We start from the raw sequence: 20483 nt of genomic DNA, 5'->3' as shown, positions 1-20483 counted from the left end.
CAAAAACCGTGATCTCAAGACCCTCTGGGGAAAGGGGAATCTTGCACAGAGTTAATGTCCAAACCGTGATCTCAAGATCCTTCTGAGGAAGGGAATCTTGCACTGAGTTAATGTCCAAACCGTGATCTCAAGATCCTTCTGAGGAAGGGAATCTTGCACAGAGTTAATGTCCAAACCGTGATCTCAAGATCCTTCTGAGGAAGGGAATCTTGCACCGAGTTAATGTCCAAACCACTCTCATCAATGTTATGTCTTCCCCTTACATTATAACATGTTTAGAGAACTTTGGATGTTGGTCACATACCTCACTTCCTCTACCAGTAAAAACATACTCATATGAAGAGTTAAGTGTCCGTTTACACCTAGAGAGGAAACTTTAGGCCAAGTTCTTTTGTAACTAACATTCATACGGAGCTCACAAAAAACTTTCCATACAGACTTTTAACTTTACAACATCTGAATTCCCCCAAGGTTATGGACAACGTTGACCACTTATAGAATTTGTGGCTAAAAAAAAAAAAATCTGGAATAGTGGTCAACAAAAATATCTTCGGGAATAGTGGTCAACAAAAACATCTTCGGGAATAGTGGTCAACAAAAACATCTTCGGGAATAGTGGTCAACAAAAACATCTTCTGGAATAGTGGTCAACAAAAATATCTTCTGGAATAGTGGTCAACAAAAACATCTTCTGGAATAGTGGTCAACAAAAACATTTTCTGGAATAGTGGTCAACAAAAACATCTTCTGGAATAGTGGTCAACAAAAACATTTTCTGGAATAGTGGTCAACAAAAACATCTTCGGGAATAGTGGTCAACAAAAACATCTTCTGGAATAGTGGTCAACAAAAACATTTTCTGGAATAGTGGTCAACAAAAACATCTTCGGGAATAGTGGTCAACAAAAACATCTTCGGGAATAGTGGTCAACAAAAACATCTTCTGGAATAGTGGTCAACAAAAACATTTTCTGGAATAGTGGTCAACAAAAACATCTTCTGGAATAGTGGTCATCAAAAACATCTGGAAGTGGTCAACAAAAACATCTTCTGGAATAGTGGTCAACAAAAACATCTCCGGGAAGTGGTCAACAAAAACATCTTCTGGAATAGTGGCCAACAAAAAACATCTGGAAAAGTGGTCAACAAAAACACCTCTGGAACAGTGGTCAACAAAACAACTTCTAGGAATAGCGGCCAACAAAAACCTCTGGCAAACACAATCCAAGTTTTCTACCTCACGGGCCACAAGCACAGTGAGAGTGTATGTGGTCATATAATGATCTGTTAACACCTGAAGTATATTTCTCGGTTGTCGGATGTGGCTTAACGCCCCAGGTAGTGGATGAAAGGCCTAAAGCCAAAAGCAAAACCAACCAAGTTTCGATCTACAAAATGTTTCTTATAACTTCATCGTGGTTTTCCATACGCTCCCACCACTGGGACACTACCTTCAAAATGTTTCCCTACAAGAGAGACACTACCTTAAAAATGTTTCCCCACTACGGAGACACTACCTTCAAAATGTTCAGCAACTTGTCACTTTCCTTTTCAAGCTGTTGGCATCAGAGATCAATTGGAAAAAAAAAGCCTCTTCAAATGGAATTGAATGCCTCTCTGTGATACGTATGAAACTGTTGACTTTCTTAAGTGTTCTAGCTGCATGATGGGACAAACATGGCACAGTCTAGTACTAATGGAACGACTGGAGGAACGTGTGGTGGTGGTAAGAAGCAGAGACTGATGGAGTGGTGGTAGTAGGGGGAAGGGACGTGTGGTGGTAGTAAGGGGAAGGGACGTGTGGTGGTGGTAGTGGGAAGGAGAGGCTTGTGGTGGTGGTAGGAGGCAAGGACTGGTGATGGGAGGCAGGGACTGATGATGGTGGTGGTGATAGTGAAGTCTAGGTCTGGGGGAGGAGCAGGGAATGTTGGCGGTGATGGTGAAGGCCAAGGTCTGTTGGAGGAGCAGGGAATGTTGGTGGTGATAGGCAGGGACTGACGATGGTGATAGTGATAGGCAGGGACTGACGATGGTGATGGTGAGAAGCAGGGACTGGTGGTGCTGGGAGAAGGCACCTCCCTTCCCTAAGAACCCAGACTGCCATGCTGGCGGACAGGATCCTTGACGTGATGTCACTTACCTGAGACACCAACGCCGCCAGGATACAGGTCTCCACATGACGCCATTACCTGCGTCGCTACCAACCCTGGGGTGCCTCAGCGAATGTGCCAGTACGGTAGAAGGAAGAGGAACTGTGGCAGAGAGGGGGAGCTGGAAAGCTGTAGTGAGAGATCCAAGAAAGGGAGGAAAGGGGTTAAGAAAGAAATCGTGATGGAATCCAGAAATAAGTAGTGTTTGGGGAGGAGGGTCTAGTCTCTGGGAAGGATGGAAGCTATGGGAATGGCACAGATCTGCGGAGAGAGGTAAGCGGGAGGGGGGTACACGCACGGTGCACGCGTTACGACGAGAGTTGCCGAGGAGGACTGGCGGTGTGGAGGAAAGAGCCCGGGCGTGGCCCGAAGAGGGAGGGGAATATGGCAGGGAGAAAGGAAGTTCACTAGCGAATAAAGGAGCACTGATGGCGGGGAATACAAGGAGCTACAGTGATAAGAGTAATACACAGGTGCTGAGGTGAGTCTGGTTCGCGGAGGTGTGACGGCTACGACATGAACTACGTGGAGGGAGGAGGCAACTACGCCTCCAGGTTTGGTATCCACCATATCCCCCAATGTAAAAATGAATCCAAGATCATATATGGACACCGCAAACCTTGAATACTATCAATATAATTCTGACGCCAAGAGACACCAGACGATGAAGCAACCTCTCTCTCTCTCTCTCTCTCTCTCTCTCTCTCTCTCTCTCTCTCTCTCTCTCTCTGACAAACATTCACTGATGGTCACCACCTCCCAACTTCTATTTCACGTGGAACAAATACTCAAAACGAGTCGCATCAAAATTCGGTGGTACTTAAGAAAGCTAGAGGTCAAACTTCAATGGTATATGACGAGGATAGAGTATATGACAAATCCAGAGGTCAAAATACAATGGTATTTGACAAAGCTAGAGGTTAAAATTCGGTGGTATCAAACAAAGCGAGAGGTCAAAATTCAATGGTATTTGATAAAGCAAGATCTAGGTCTAAATTCAAAAGTATTAGACAAATCTAAAGGTCAAAATTCCATGATGTTAAACAAAAGCTAAAGAGACAAAACGCTTGAAAGCAAGTGGTTAAAGCATATTTCTAAACATACAGCGCTTGGGTGGGGAAAACCATGGACGCAAGATTCACCTGCACCTCAAAACTTACCAATGGAAAAAGCAATTAAATCACCAGAAATGACTTAAGCAGCATTGGCATCATAAACGTGAGGTTTGGGAAGTACGTTTACCACGTCCACACGCAGCGTGGACCCAACTCTTTCTTTATCTTACAGTGTATCAGCTCAAAGCCATAGGATCAAGCATTGCACAATCATCATCATCATCAGTCTACATGTGACGGAACCGAACAAAAACCTGCTCACAAATTGAGGAGAAAAAAAAACAATAATATCCAGTGGAACAAGTTAACTATCGGATAACTATACCTTCCATTCTTCACATACAATGATGGTGATGATATGATAACGATGATGATGATATAATAATGATAGTGATATGATGATAATGATGATGATGACTGACCATATGAGGTCATCTCGACGAAGGTATGATGCGAGGTGTCAACTTACGACACCTGCTACAGTAAAAACCCACGACTGGCTGGCAAGGCCACCTTACTGCAGCCGAGCTCCTAGGGCACTGGTGACAATGTGGGCAAAAAGGGTTTCTAACACTATCACAGTGGCATACTATATGAGTTATTCCTCAGTGGTAAGGATGGAGAGTGGTGCATCAGTGTGGGGAGGTGGTTCTACAGAGGCACTGGGAAAGGGTCGTTACAGTCATCAGTGGATGGCGATTCGACTGGACCACTGGTTACCGGTGGTTCCACACTGGTAGGGCACTAGTTCCAGTGGTACAGCAGTGGGACCACTTTGATACTTTTACTAACGTCTATGGTAGTGTATGTGAGTACCTGTTCTTGAGTAGTATGTGGGAGTACAGTTCCAGGATGGTAATAGTACATGCTGGTTCTACAGTACCACTGGTGGGGTCTGGCACCATGGTAACCCATGGTTCAACAATGGGGTGGGGTGGGGACAGTGCTGGTATCACTGTGGTACCCGTAAGAGCCAGAGTGCCTCGTACATAGACAGTGAAAGGTGCAACTAGTGAGTACTAGTTGCCAAGAGATATAGCGGTACACCAACAGGGAGTGATGGTAGTGGTGTATCACTAAGAAGTGGAGGTAGTGAGGTAGTGGTGTATCACCAAGTGGTGGTGGTGGTAGAGGCATCAGGATGGAGTGGAGATCGTGGTGTATCACAACAGTGGTGGTGTTAGAGGCATAAGTATGGAGTGGAGAAAGTGGTGTATCACCAAGAAGTGGTGGTGCTGGTAGAGGCATCAGGATGGAGTGGAGGTAGTGGTGTATCATCAAGTGGTGGTGGTGGTGGTGGTGGTAGAGGCATCAGAATGGAGTGGAGATCGTGGTGTATCACCACAGTGGTGGTGCTGGTGTCCCAACACTCAAAGAGTATCTGTAGCACGTAATTTACTACCAGGAGCAGCCTGACATACACTGAAGCCGAGGTAAGCGAGCACACACACACACTCTTGGGAGGAGAAGCCATACTGATATCTGGAAAAGGCTGGGAAAGTAGAAACAATACAGAGTGGAAACTGAAGCCTAGTGGTGAGGTAGGGCAAGGGGTTAAGGCGCAGCTATGTCTACCTGATCTAATGATTTGATTTTACGAAATTTGCATAAAGCTCTACAATCTAATGGTTATTATTCTGCGATTCTCAACAGGAGAGAAAACATGTTTACAACCTACTTTTTAAATATATGTACACGTAAAACTGGACTCATTGTGAAGATGTTTAAAAAAAAAAAGCTTAAAACTATCAATCTAAAACTAAATACCTTGACTTCATCAAATATATATATATATATATATATATATATATATATATATATATATATATATATATATATATATATATATATGCTTTAATATTCCAGAAATTCCTTCTATAATATATATATATCTTTATTTCCACCGTTAACATATTACTAATAGACTAACACCTTGCCTCTCCGTTACTACAAGTTCCTCGGCAATGTGGTGGTGGCATATGTCATGTACTAGGGCAGGTCGCGATCTCTCCATTTAAGTAACTATGGGGGTCTGGTAGCACACGGTATGGCCACTCCTCAGTCCACACCAGTCCGTCTCAAAAGGCGATTCCTCCCGACCGGAGAGGGACTGCCATCCCTGAACACCTTTCTTTATGCCGTGTAAGGAGAGGCCTTTGTCCACCATACTTGAGGGACAGATGAATCACCACAAATAGCTCTAGCGGATGACCCCAAGGAGACGTGCATTCTAGACCAGAGAGGACACCCCAGGTTCCTGAAGGCAGTCGTGAAGCGCTGGCCATATGGATCTCTCACAAGACTTAACATGGTGAAGTCACGCGTATTGATAACATAACGAGGATATGACGATCATAAACTTCAGAGGGACTCATAAAATCCCTCATAAAGCCAAGAATGGATTTAGACCTTCACAAAGACATGTGGCTCAAAAGGTATTAAATGTAGGTAGATTACCTCTACCTTACCATGAGATATACCGGATATTGCTGGACATTAAACGGTAAGTGTCAGGAACAGCTGTGCTGGTGTGTCAGGAAGTTGTTGTTGTCATTAAGAGTCGTGGTGGTGTTATGAAGAGTTGTGGTGGTGGTCGGGAACAGTTGTGGTGGTATGTCTGAACAGCTGACAGGTGTCAAAAAGTTGTGGTGGTGTGTCAGGGACAATTATGGTGGTCTACAAGGAAAAGTTGTGGTGGTGTGTCTGGTACAGTTGTGGTGGTGTGTCTGGTACAGTTGTGGTGGTGTGTCAGGTACAGTTGTGGTGGTGTGTCTGGTACAGTTGTGGTGGTGTGTCAGGTACAGTTGTGGTGGTGTGTCAGGTACAGTTGTGGTGGTGTGTAAGGAACAGGTGACTGAGGTGTCAAAAAGTAGCGGTGGTGTGTCATGGACAACTATGTAGGTGGCAATGTGTAAAAGCTTACTGTGTCGGCAAGTTACAGTGGCTCGTCACGAACAGACGGGGTGCTTTGTCGGGATCGGCTGTGGTACTGTCTGGATATGTGTGACTGCGGTGTGAAAGGGACAGTTGTGGTGTTGTGTCGGCAAGTTGTGGAGGTGTATGGAACAGATGAGGTGTCAGGAGCAAATGTGGCGGGGTCAGGTACAGATGTGGTGTGTCAGGAGTAAATGTGGCGGGGTCAGGAACAGATGTGGTGTGTCAGGAGCAAATGTGGCGGGGTCAGGAACATGTGTGGTGGGTCAGGAGTAAATGTTGAGGGGTCAGGAACAGATATGAAGTGTCAGGAGTAAACGTGGCGGGGTCAGGAACAGATGTGGTGTGTCAGGAGTAAATGTTGCGGGGTCAGGAACAGATATGAAGTGTCAGGAGCGAAAGTGGTGGGGTCAGGAACAGATGTGGTGTGTCAGGAGCAAAAGTGGTGGGGTCAGGAACAGATGTGGTGTGTCAGGAGCAAAAGTGGTGGGGTCAGGAACAGATGTGGTGTGTCAGGAGCAAAAGTGGTGGGGTCAGGAACAGATGTGGTGTGTCAGGAGCAAAAGTGGAGGGGTCAGGAACAGATGTGGTGTGTTAGGAGCAAAAGTGGTGGGGTCAGGAACAGATGTGGTGGCGGTATCATAAGTTATGGTTGTGTCTTCGGAATAGTTGTTGTGGCGTGTCGGGATGCGATCTAATGATGTGTGTGAAACAGCTGAGGTAGTTACAAGCATGTGGTGTGGTCAGGCACAGCGATAGTGGTCAAGGACACGCGGGGGTAGTGCATCAAGGAGACGAGTGGCGGTGGTAGTGTATCCAGTGAGATGAAGGGTGGTATTAGTGTACCATTAAGACGAGTCGTGGTGATAGTGCATCAGAGACGAGTGGTGGTATTAAGTGTCCCAGTGAGACGAGTGGTGGCGGCAGTGTATCAGAGACGAGTAGTGGTGGCAGTGTATCAGAGACGAGTGGTGGTGGCAGTGTAACAGAGACGAGTAGTGGTGGCAGTGTATCAGAGACGAGTAGTGGTGGCAGTGTATCAGAGACGAGTAGTGGTGGCAGTGTATCAGAGACGAGTAGTGGTGGCAGTGTATCAGAGACGAGTGGTGGTGGCAGTGTAACAGAGACGAGTAGTGGTGGCAGTGTATCAGAGACGAGTGGTGGTGGCAGTGTAACAGAGACGAGTAGTGGTGGCAGTGTATCAGAGACGAGTAGTGGTGGCAGTGTATCAGAGACGAGTAGTGGTGGCAGTGTATCAGAGACGAGTGGCGGTATTAAGTGTCCTAGTGAGACGAGTGGTGGAGGCAAAGTATCAGAGACAAGTGGTGGTGGCAGTGTATCAGAGACAAGTGGTGGTGGCAGTGTCAGTGAGACGAGTGGTGGTATTAAGGGTCCCAGTGAGACGAGTGGTGGTGGTGGCAGTGTATCAGAGACGAGTAATGGTGGTGGCAGCTTATCAGCGAGACTGGTGGTGGTAGTAACAGCATATGAACGATGCATGTCTTTAAAATGGTGTTCCTGAAACGAGAGGCGAGGAAATCAAGTGACCTTAATCATGCATCTTGGCAGGAAACCCTATGGTTCCACAAATGGGATTAATTTCACTCTAATTTTCCCCAAAACCGGCTCATCTTGGCCAGCATTTTCCGGGACGTTCGGCTCACGCTAACATCTCGAGGAGTTGATGGGTTCTACTGAGAAATGAACGTCTTCTGCAGTCTGATCCCTCTCGGCTACAGAAGCAATACTTCAGCAAGTAGGACTCGAAATTAATGTTCAGCTTACACACCTGCCTTACTGATGACACTAAAGGAGAGAGTGTGGCTAGATCCATATACAAATGAACATCTCTTGGCTCTACCACTTTAATTATTTCAAATGTACTTACTTCAAACACTTACTCTATCCTTTACGGGCCGTTTAAACGTCCAAGATATGTAGACCCCTACTGATGGCTGCTTCTACAATTATCTTTTAGACATAAAACATATAAAACAAATATATGTTGGTCCTCAGGTTCCTGGTGTTAGATCTTACACCAGGAGTCCCGTGTCACCACTAAATGCCCCACATCCGTCAACCATATACCCAAAAGCCACTTGAACATTACTGGCCTCTTATGAATTAGACTCAAATTAGCCTAACATTCATTACTGGACTCTATCAAGTAGACTTCAATTAGCCTAAGTTCAATGCTTAGAGTATCAAAGAAACTTACTCTCATTCAGGTTCTTTCAAAATACTTCTAATCACTCATAACTACAATAAAAATAAATGGATTTAGAAAGTGATATAAAGTATGTAATAACTGCTATCCTGCCTTCGCTACAAGTAACATGCCCGGGAACCCAAATGCTTCTGCTTGCACCACCACATTTCTTCAAACCATTCGAGCAATAACCAACATACACATGATCATTATAATTATCTGATGCTAGTCTTCGTTAATGTGTTTCCTTTTGCCATCTCAGTGACTTGTATGATAAAGGGATTCATTCCTACAAGAATTTCCTTGTCTTTTTTTAGTAAAGTTATTCCCTTAAGCATGAGGGCAAGACACTGAGGTACGATGGTCTACAGGCTCTGACCTGACCCTTCCGGGTTCAAGATATACCTCATCATACCCAAGGGTCCTACCATGGCCCTCACAAGGTGAACAATACTATCTAGACATTACTTAACCTCGCAAGACTGTCATGAGCATGAAATATTACTGTGTAGCAGTGAGAAGTTTGTTAGTGCCATATTATGTATATAAATATATATATATATAATAAAAATGGAGTTATCATTACTAGTAGTTGGTGAGGACGCTGCACCTTAGGTGGGTGGGGCGGGCGTGCTGAGCTGCGGGGCCGAGGCCGTGGTGGGCGGCCCGCTGGAGGTCACCACGCTGCTGGCAAAGCTTCGCGGCGCTAACCTGGTGATGTGTGGTGGTAGGGATTGTGGCGTCCTCTGGGGGGTTAGCGAGAGCGAGTGTTGGGCAGGAGGCATCGCAGGTCGGCCAAGAGCCAGCGTGGGTCCGCCCCTGGACGCGCCAGAAGGAGACACCTTGACCGAGCCGTCGGGGACCTGACGCCGATGGTAGACGCTGCGGTGGTTCCTGAGACTGTTGTTGGAGCCATAGTACTTGTGACAGAATTCACACTGCCAGGGTGTGACCTCGGCCCGGCCAGCGACCGACCCCCCGCCTCCCGCCCGCCCATACTCGCCTCGCCCACCACCTCCACCACCACCACCACCATAGTCGCCACCCCTGTAGCGCACCACCACGCCGCCGGCCCCTGCAAGTGACCAGACACAACACCTCAGTACGGCCGCACCAACCTCCCGTCACCCGCACCACACCTCCAGCTCCACGCTGGTCAACATGCACCAATACAAGAACATAACCTTACCATTCATCTCGTCTCCCTCGTCGATATGGTATACATAGACAAGACAATTTCATCAATTTATTGTTGAGGTAGGACTAGAGCTACACTAGCATCGTTACAAAGCAATCTACTACGTGTTACACACCAAAGTTAGCACAGCTTGCTAAGCCGACTAGTATCCTAATGCGTTAGAAACGCATGCATCATCATTTTGGCTTCTCATGTAAATCAAAATTTAAAAATAAATGATTTTTGTTTGTAAAGTCTTAATATACAAAATAATCTTGCATAAAAGTATTTCTTTGACATGTCCGTCATAGACAAAAAATTTGAACATAAATCTGAGGTTCAATGGTATTATCATCAGCTGCGTCATGAAGACACATGTATAGGAATTGCTTTTGGCAGAGAAGCGTTACAACATGGCACTTGTAGGCCACTTGGGCCGGACAGGACAGGAGCAGCGGCGGCAGCGGCGGCGGCGGCGGCGGCGGCAGCAGCGGCAGCAGCGACGACTCACACCCATCACGTGTTCTCCTTGTCACGTTCCAGGATCCTCTGGAACCCTCGGGCATTCCAGGACTGTTCCCTATGATATACACTCTTGTGCTTCTTGAGGGAATTCCATGTGGAATACTTCTTGAGGCAGAAGGGGCACTGGAGATCGTGGGCGGGTGCACGCGGGCGTGGGCGGGAGTGGAGGCGGAGGTGGGCGGGGAGTTGAGCGTGTGAGACCACAGCACGACACATGGGGCAGGCCACAGCTCCCGAGCCCGCCTCTCCTGCAAACAGAAAACAGCTTCGTCAGCCCACCTGGTGCCAACCTGCGACGCCGCCGCCCGCGCCCCACACCTGCCCCACCACTCACATCACCACCCCCGCCACTCTCACGGGGGCCCTTGCTGAGGTCCGGAGGGAAGGGACTGCTGCTGCTGCTGGTGCTGCTGCCGGTGCTTCATGCTCATATGCACCCGGTAAGAGTTCTGTGAAGCGTACACCTTGTTGCAGATGGAGCAGGTGAAGAAGCGGCGGACTTGCGTGTGTACGTCGCGCATGTGCACCTGGAGGGCATACTTGGATGAGAGTGTTTTGCCGCACACGTCACACTGGCGCCGCCCGTACCAGCCACCTGCAACAGAGTGGGCGGTGAGCGCCGTGTGCTGGCTGCCCCCGCACGCCTCTACACCAAACGCTCACACGTCGCCACCGTGGCCACGTTCGGCCAAGTGGCCACATATTAACATATCTACCAACTTGGGGGGTTTCCACCGCTTCGTGTTTAGGGAAGCGTGTGAGAGACACACACACAAGCACTATCAAACAATAGAAACGGGCTTTCTTTTTTATTTCATTTATCTTTTTTTTTTTGCGACAACTAAAATGAAACTAGCAAGATATTCGCACTAATTTATTAGCAATACTGCGCTATAATACACGACTAGGTCTATAAAGTTACTGTGGAAGCGCTACTATGGTTCACAATTTGGCAAATGAAGAACCTATTTAACAACCAGTTGTGTTACTGCACAGCATATACTTGTCGGCACCAGTTACACTTGGCAAATATGACTTGACAATACACCAAACTCTACAACAAACAAAAAGGTTTTAAACTAATATCGGTCCCCAAAATACTGTCATTCCCACAATTCCCAATAGCACCCACGTCCCTCAACCGAGTCCCCACCCAACGATTGCGGCGCTAACTCCTCCCCACAAGGTGTCAGGACCCCACCCGACTACTACAGTGGATGTGCCCTCCCCCGCCCCAAGCGTGAGGCAGGGGAGACTAGATCACCTGAGGAGGACCACTCTCCTTCGCCCTTACCTCCCGTGAGGCAGGGCAGGTTGGATCACCAGAGGATGGCCACACTCGCCTCCACCTCGCGTGAGGCAGGGTCACCCTCACCTCGCGTGAGGGCAGGGGAGATTAAAGACCACCTGAGCATGGCCCACTCTCACCCTCACTCCCCGCGAGGCAGGGGAGATTAGATCACCTGGGGAGGGCCGCTTCTCACCCCCACCCCATCGTCCCGGCCCGTCATCACAACAATGCAGACGCAACAATAGTATCACGAGAGGCACTAGCGCTATCACAGTAGCCGTCCGCCTCGCCGTCAACCATCCGACCACCACCACCACCACCACCTACCTCCTCCTCGTCCACCACCACGGCAGGCGGGTCGCGCCTGGCGCCCCACCCGACCCGTCAACACTGGGAGGGAGAGAGGCGATGGGGGGCGGCCGAGAGGGACGGGCGTGCAGACCTTCATCCCACCTGACGGTATCACAAGTTTTTAAAGCTTCCGAACTAACCCTAAGTATGTGTGTGTGTGGTGACATGTGACACACATGACGCCTCTCTCTCTCTCTCTCTCTCTCTCTCTCTCTCTCTCTCTCTCTCTCTCTCTCTCTCTCTCTCTCATACTATACTCTCACGAACCGTGAATACCCCACACTACCTCACGCTCACGTCACGGAAACAACAACGTCGCTCTCATGTACCCAGCCGAAGACGTAAACTTATAAAATGGTTGTTCTGACGTACTCACAGCCGAGTTGCAATTCCTCACAGCCCTGTTACACGATCTCTCCAAAGCTGTTACGAGCTCAGCTGTGTTACGTACTCTCACCAACGTGACGAACACAACCGTTACACAACCGCGTTACGTAACTCAGCCGTGTTACGTGCTGCTCTCAGCCGCTGCCTACTGTCAACGCAGTGTTACCAACCACACGCAGGCGTCTTATGTGCACCCACAACGTACATTCTCACAGCCGTTACGACAACTGAGCCATGATACGACCACTTATGGCCATGTTACGTACCATCTCAGCCCTTCTGACAAACTCACAGCCATGTCAAGTACACTTGGCCGTGTTAAGAATACACAGCTGTGTTACGGGCACTCCAACAGCCACGTAATGTACACTGGGAGCAGCGTTTATGAACAATCTCAGCCATGTTGTGTACATTCAGCCACATTAAGTACACTTAAGTCATGTCACGGTACACATACAGCCGTGTTACATACCCAGCCGAGTTCTGACCACTCGCCCGTGTTAGGACCCCTCTCAGCCGTGTTACGTATACACTCACAAAGCTATGTTACATACGCTTTCAGAGCCGTGTTACACATGCTAGTACAGTCACGTTTACGCAATCAGCCGCGTTACACGCCCTCACAACCGAGTTATAGGACTTTCACAACTATTTAAGTAAACTGTTAACAACCATGTGACGAAAACTTTTACAACCGTGTTGTGTACACTCACTCAAGCCATACTGTCTACACAAGAGCCAAGATGTTACACACACACTCACTGCCACGGTGTTTACACAGCCATGTTACGTACATTCTGTCATGTTACGCACACACACACACACACACACATAACAGCACCGTCAATCACGCAGGGCAAACAACAAACAACAGGACGGTCACTTCCGGCAAACAACAAACAACAGGAGAGTCACTACCAAAATCATGATAAACAAACACACGTACCTTGCCTCCAGGCACACACACACACACACACACACACACTACCTATCACGTAGACGAGTTTTCACTGTCAAAGAGACTAATCATTTGTCACAGACTATCACTGCCAATCAGACATGACCTACCACGCTCAGACGATTACTACTTTCAGTCAAGACATATCACGCAGAGCAGGCTACCACTGCTAATCAGATATAACCTAGCCGGCTATCACAGCCAATCAGATAGCCGGCTATCACAGCCAATCAGATATAACCTTGCAGGCTACCCCTGCCAATCAGATATAACCTAGCCAGATATCACAGCCAATCAGATATAACCTTGCCGGCTATCACAGCCAATCAGATATAACCTTGCGGGCTATCACAGCCAATCAGATATAACCTTGCGGGCTATCACTGCCAATCAGATATAACCTAGCCGGCTACCACTGCCAGTCAGACATAACCTTGCAGGCTGCCACTGCCAACAGACATAACCTTGCAGCCTGCCACTGTCAATCGAACATAACCTTGCAGGCTGCCATTGCCAACAGACATAACCTTGCAGCCTGCCACTGCCAACAGTCATAACCTTGCAGCCTGCCACTGCCAATCAGACATAACCTTGCAGGCTGCCACTGCCAACAGACATAACCTTGCAGCCTGCCACTGTCAATCAGACATAACCTTGCAGGCTGCCATTGCCAACAGACATAACCTTGCAGCCTGCCACTGTCAATCAGACATAACCTTGCAGGCTGCCATTGCCAACAGACATAACCTTGCAGCCTGCCACTGCCAATCAGACATAACCTTGCAGCCTGCCACTGCCAATCAGACATAACCTTGCAGGCTGCCATTGCCAACAGACATAACCTTGCAGCCTGCCACTGTCAATCAGACATAACCTTGCAGGCTGCCACTGCCAACAGACATAACCTTGCAGGCTGCCACTGCCAACAGACATAACCTTGCAGCCTGCCACTGCCAATCAGACATAACCTTGCAGCCTGCCACTGCCAATTAGACATAACCTTGCAGGCTACCACTGCCAACAGACATAACCTTGCAGCCTGCCACTGCCATTCAGACACAACCTTGCAGCCTGCCACTGCCAATCAGACATAACCTTGCAGGCTGCCACTGCCAATCAGACATAACCTTGCAGGCTGCCACTGCCAACAGACATAACCTTGCAGGCTGCCACTGCCAATCAGATATAACCTAGCCGGCTACCACTGCCAATCAGACATAACCTTGCAGGCTGCCACTGCCAATCAGACATAACCTTGCAGCCTGCCACTGCCAATCAGACATAACCTTGCAGGCTGCCACTGCCAATCAGATATAACCTAGCCGGCTACCACTGCCAATCAGACATAACCTTGCAGGCTACCACTGCCAACAGACATAACCTTGCAGCCTGCCACTGCCAATCAGACATAACCTTGCAGCCTGCCACTGCCAATCAGACATAACCTTGCAGCCTGACACTGCCAATCAGACATAACCAGTCACGCAGTCATTCAAACGAACCAAAAAAAAAAAAAAAAATCGCATTGACACACGACCAATACCACTCATGCATCACTACCTATCTTCAAAACGTTACCACTACTACCATTCAGGTAATCACCACCAGTCACCATGGATACCGCGTTACCACCAATACACCATACGTGTACTCTGCTATGGTAAAGGTCGTAAAAAGACGACTACCACTAAAAGCGTAAAGTACCAACGAAACGGAACTTCGTCACAACCATTCGAACAAAAGGCCATTCCCAGTCACACACGTTACCACTACCAGTCACCACACACAACTACCACAGTCACTCTCTCACTCTCGCTGGTCATGCCACACGCTACCGACACTTGAGTCATTTCATTAGCATGTCACCGAGTACTGTCACCACCAGTCAGATACGTTACCATTACCAGTCCAATCTGATGTCATACCCAGTCATGTTACCATCAACCAGTCAAACATGCTACCATAACCAGTCAGACATGCTACCATAACCAGTCAGAAATGCTACCATAACCAGTCAGACATGCTAACATAACCAGTCAGACATGCTACCATAACCAGTCAGTCATGTCACCATAACCAGTCAGTCATGTCACCATAACCAGTCAGATATGCTACCATAACCAGTCAGTCAGGTTAACATCACCAGTCAGATACGCTACGATAACCAGTCAGTCATGATAACATCACTAGTCAAATAGGCTACCATAGCCAATGCCATAACCAATCAAGTCTAAAATGTTATCACCAATAAATAAAAAGCAAAATAAATGTAAATTATTAGACACCACACCAGTGACCATCGAGCTACCATTACCAGTAACAACTCACAACCATGCTACCATTACCAGTACCAACTAGTAACCATTCTACCATTACCAATAACACTTGTAACCAACCACAACCATTCTACCATTAACAATAACACTTGTAACCAACCACAACCATGCTACCAATACCAGTAACACTTGTAACCAACCACAACCATTCTACCATTACCAGCAACACTTGTAACCAACCACAACCATACTATTACCAGTAACACTTGTAACCAACCACAACCATGTTACCAATACCAGTAACACTTGTAACCAACCACAACCATGTTACCAATACCAGTAACGCTTGTAACCAACCACAACCATGTTACCGATACCAGTAACGCTTGTAACCAACCACAACCATGTTACCAACACCAGTAACACTTGTGACCAACCACAGCCATACTACAATTACCAGTAACACTTGTAACCAACCACAACCATGTTACCAATACCAGTAACGCTTGTAACCAACCACAACCATGTTACCAATACCAGTAACGCTTGTAACCAACCACAACCATGTTACCAATACCAGTAACGCTTGTAACCAACCACAACCATGTTACCGATACCAGTAACGCTTGTAACCAACCACAACCATGTTACCAACACCAGTAACACTTGTGACCAACCACAGCCATACTACAATTACCAGTAACGCTTGTAACCAACCACAACCATGTTACCAATACCAGTAACGCTTGTAACCAACCACAACCATGTTACCAATACCAGTAACACTTGTAACCAACCACAACCATGTTACCAACACCAGTAACGCTTGTAACCAACCACAACCATGTTACCAATACCAGTAACACTTGTAACCAACCACAACCATGTTACCAACACCAGTAACACTTGTAACCAACCACAACCATACTACAATTACCAGTAAAACATGTAACCAACAACAACCATACTAAAATTACCAGTAACACTTGTAACCAACCACAACCATGTTATCAATACCAGTAACACTTGTAACCAACCACAACCATGTTATCAAGACCAGTAACACTTGTAAATAACCACAACTGGTACTGATAGCATGGTCATGACGTTACTAGTATTCCATTACCAGTAACACTTGTCCCACAACCAGGCTACCAATACCAGTAACCAGCCACAACCATGCTACTAATACCAATAACCAGCCACAACCATGCTAACTACTAGTAACACTTGTAACCAGCCACAACCATACTACAATTACCAGATAACTAGTAACCAAACAACCGTACAACAATTACTCGGAACCAATCGTAAAACCATGCTACCACTACCAGTAACCCTGGTAACTAGTCACATAACCTCTCTATCGTTACCGGTAACCAGTCACATAACCACTATCGTTACCAGTAACCAATCACATAACCACTATCGTTACCAGTAACTAGTCACACAATCATGTCCCCTTTACCAATAACTAGTAGTCACATGCCCACACCTAACATCACCCAGTGACCATTCACACAACCATGCCACCAATACCAGTCACACACACCCACCCACACACAATGGCAACCAGTCACAACCATGCTACCATCAGTAGTACTGTATACATTCGTAACTCAGTAACACTACCATCGCAAGCCACATAGGCTGATCAACCACGTCTAGTCTGTCGCAGTTACGTTACCATTATCGAAAATCCTACTCGAAAAACCGATCAATAAATAATGATAATCAATATACCAAATAAACCACTCTAACCATGACGAGAGTAAGTAATGTTTGTACTATACATGTCTGACGTATGGAATAGGTTCTGGCTGAACGACCTTCACCTGTCATCAGAAACAACAAAACATATATAATGTGCTAACAAGGCGAACAGCACACGCTCCTGACGAAGGCGCTGCCGCAACACTCGCAAAACAAACAACCAATTACCAGTCAATCATCAACCACCTTGGGTTGAATGACCTAGCCAGAGACCCGTTAGGGGTCGGTTCTATGAAGTTATACCGTCGAGTCCAAGAGGTTTGAAGATGTTAGCCAAACCCTTCAAGAAAGACACGAAACGTACTTCCATACAGAGCAAAATCCTGGTTAATTATTTTGGATATCTGGATCAAGCAGAGCAATTAACCCATCATCAGTCACACCCCGGCCATTCTATTACCTTCAGACCACCAGCGTTAACAACACTTAAGAGGTGAGATGACTTATCTGGAAATTAACTTGTAAACATCCACGTCAGGGAAACTAACAACCATCCACGTCTCTAAACAACCACCATCCACGTCACTAAACAACAACCATCACGTAACTCATAAAACAACAACCATCTATGCCACTAACAAAAGCCATCCACGTCTCTAAACAACCACCATCCACGCCACTCATAAAACAACCATCCACGTCACTAAACAAGCATCACGTCACTCATAAAACAACAACCATCCACGTCACTAAACAACCATCCACTCATAAAACAACCATCCACGTCACTAGACAACAACAATCACGTCACTCATAAAACAACAACCATCCAAGTCACTAACAAAAGCCATCCACATCACTCATAAAACAACAACCATCCACGTCACTCATAAAACAATAACCATCCACATCACTCATAAAACAACAACCATCCACGTCACTCATAAAACAACAACCATCCACATCACTCATAAAACAACAACCATCCACGTCACTCATAAAACAATAACCATCCACGTCACTCAAAACAACAACCATCCACGTCACTCATAAAAACCATCATCCACGTCACTCACAAACCACCATCACCCATGCCGCTCAACAAACTACCCCATGCCACGTCAGTCCCAACGACCCACGTTCCTCATACCCCAACCACCATCCATGACATTAACAAACAAACAAAACCATCCGCGTCACCCGTCAACCCACCACCATCCATCAGTCACACGACCACCCAACCGTCAGTCAACTCACACAGGCTACGTGCACCCGTCCCTTGGACCACCGCTCTCGCACGCCAGACCGCTCGCACAGCGGCTACTGGCTGGCACCAACTCCGCACACCTCACTCACTTGGCTGCGGCTCCCTCAAACCCCATTCATCAGGACAGCCCACAGCCAATAATTACTCAGTATACGCACACATTCCTCTCTCTCTCTCTCTCTCTTCAGCCACTGACGCAAGAACCAAGCTGCCAAAATCACCACCATCACAGACCACCAGACTAACCTTACACTTTACTCAAGGGAAAAAATCACATTCTGCATTCTCAAGCACCAGCAATGTCACTTATCTTCAAGGTATAATGTTATTCCCAAAGGCAAACATTCATCTCATCCTCTTGACATTATAGAAAAAAAAAATTGTGTAAAAAAAAAAAAATTCTTGTCTCCATACAAGCACCATACGTGTTTACTTCCACCTTGCATCTGTTTACACTCACATTTACATATGTCACCTGCGTATTTAGTATACATATTGCTGTACAAAATAGCTACCAATTCATATATCCTAAACCAACGGATCACAGTCAAATCTTTGATAATGTACTCCCGTCCTTCGTTCACCAGCATTATCACCACCTTACCGTAATTTAGCGAACTATACAAACTGTGTGGAAAATATTTACCCATCTGGTATCCTTACCCATTAAATCACAGTCAAAGCCATCATATATCACTAGAACGTGTGGCAGCTCCCCATGAGAAAGGCCTCTTGGTTCTGGTCCTATTCCATGTAGCTATTAGCAAACTGCCATGAATGGTTTTTTCCAAGGAGCTAAATATGGAATTATATAAGGACCCTGGGACAAATATCAATCAACAGACTCCCATGTTTTTCTTTGTTTTGTTTTGTTTTTCCCCCCCTACCCACCAATCAATAAAGCTGCACTCTTATCTTCCCGTTCTAACTAGTCTTTGGAAGTGGTGACTTCCAAGTCTTAGGTCAACCCTTTTTACTCAACAGTGTAAACATCTTAATGTGTAAAATATACTTCTATCTCCTTATGACAAGAGAAATGTCCTTAAGAGTTGAAAACTCACAGATGAACAGTTACGGATGTACATGTCACACTATATATCCATTATGTGACAAGGCGAGGACTTTTGAACGCGCTTATAAGTTTCTTCCTCAGCTCTATTGTTTGGTATATTGTATTCACTGAGAGTGTCCTGAATATATATATCCCTTAGTGTACATAAAAAGATTTGTTTAGCCAAGCGGCCCGCTAAACGAATGTAAAAGTAGCCATATGCACCTCCTTGCAAACCTCAAAAGCTACAAAATAAAGCCTTTTTAAACTGTGCTCTGGACTAACAAGTAGACTAAAACACAAACTTCGGGTGATGTATTTATCCAAGCAATGTCCTTACGGAAATCTGGCAGTGTTATTTAGAAACTTCCCCAGCTTCTGACAACTGTAAACTTCATCTCACCCACTTCAGTGTGTGTGTGTGTGTGTGTTTGTGTGTGTGTGTGTGTCCTTAAACTGTATTCAAGAACCTCATCATGTGAAGACATTGTTCCCAATTACTACAAAGCCTTTATAAATGTCAACACCTGTTACACAAACGAAAGATAACACATCTCACATTCCCCCCCTCCTCCTCCAACACTAAATTAAGCTCTTGGCGATTTCCATGTACAAATAAATCATGTAATGAACAAATTAATAAAAAGCTATCATTTACTGTAGCTAACCTACTCCTGAATAAAGCAGAAGTCAACGCCCATAGGCAGCTAGCTAGCTGGCTGGCCCTAATGAACATCCATAGTTGTGTGTGTGTGTATGGTCATTGTGTGGTCAGTCGGAGTCGTAAACCCCGGGTTCTAGTATATGAAACACTACAAGAATATCCGTGTAATGATGGGTAGTAACATGACCAGCAGAGGAACGCTGGAGGCTAATCTTTAACGGCCAGGAGCCTCTATAGTCTGACACCCGCCCATCAGAGTAACCCCTTAATATATATATATATATTTATATATATATATATATTATATATATTTATATTTATATATATTTATATATATATATATATATATATATATATTCAATAAATAACAAGGTTCTGTACACACCCATCAACATGAAAACTGACATCCCATACT

At 46.2% G+C, this 20483-nt stretch overlaps 1 protein-coding gene and 1 long non-coding RNA gene across 34 annotated transcripts in view; both read right to left on the bottom strand.

Annotated features, from left to right (window-relative positions):
- LOC139746171 (uncharacterized) overlaps nucleotides 1–20483 on the bottom strand; it is a 254221-nt gene that overhangs the window by 119606 nt on the left and 114132 nt on the right. For 2 of the 33 annotated variants that reach the window (XM_071657075.1, XM_071657079.1), the window contains one exon: nucleotides 8995–9483. The exons of 30 other annotated variants lie outside the window; for them this stretch is intronic. In XM_071657075.1, the coding sequence (XP_071513176.1) occupies nucleotides 9020–9483 (464 nt within the window). In that variant the 3' untranslated portion in view covers nucleotides 8995–9019. Of the gene's footprint in view, nucleotides 1–8994; nucleotides 9484–9641; nucleotides 10359–20483 lie in introns of those variants that run through there. One more of the 33 variants, XM_071657092.1, reaches the window with a different exon arrangement.
- On the bottom strand, nucleotides 10972–20365 carry LOC139746174 (uncharacterized). The gene is made up of 2 exons (XR_011712084.1): nucleotides 13782–20365; nucleotides 10972–13750 (listed from the first exon to the last, which is right to left on the bottom strand). It is a non-coding gene; the product is annotated as an uncharacterized lncRNA (long non-coding RNA).

This window comes from Panulirus ornatus, chromosome 64, assembly GCF_036320965.1.
Source record: "Panulirus ornatus isolate Po-2019 chromosome 64, ASM3632096v1, whole genome shotgun sequence".
Classification (NCBI taxonomy): Eukaryota; Metazoa; Arthropoda; class Malacostraca; order Decapoda; family Palinuridae; genus Panulirus; species Panulirus ornatus.
Note: the sequence above shows the minus strand (reverse complement) of the source record. Positions and strands in the feature narration are given on the sequence as shown.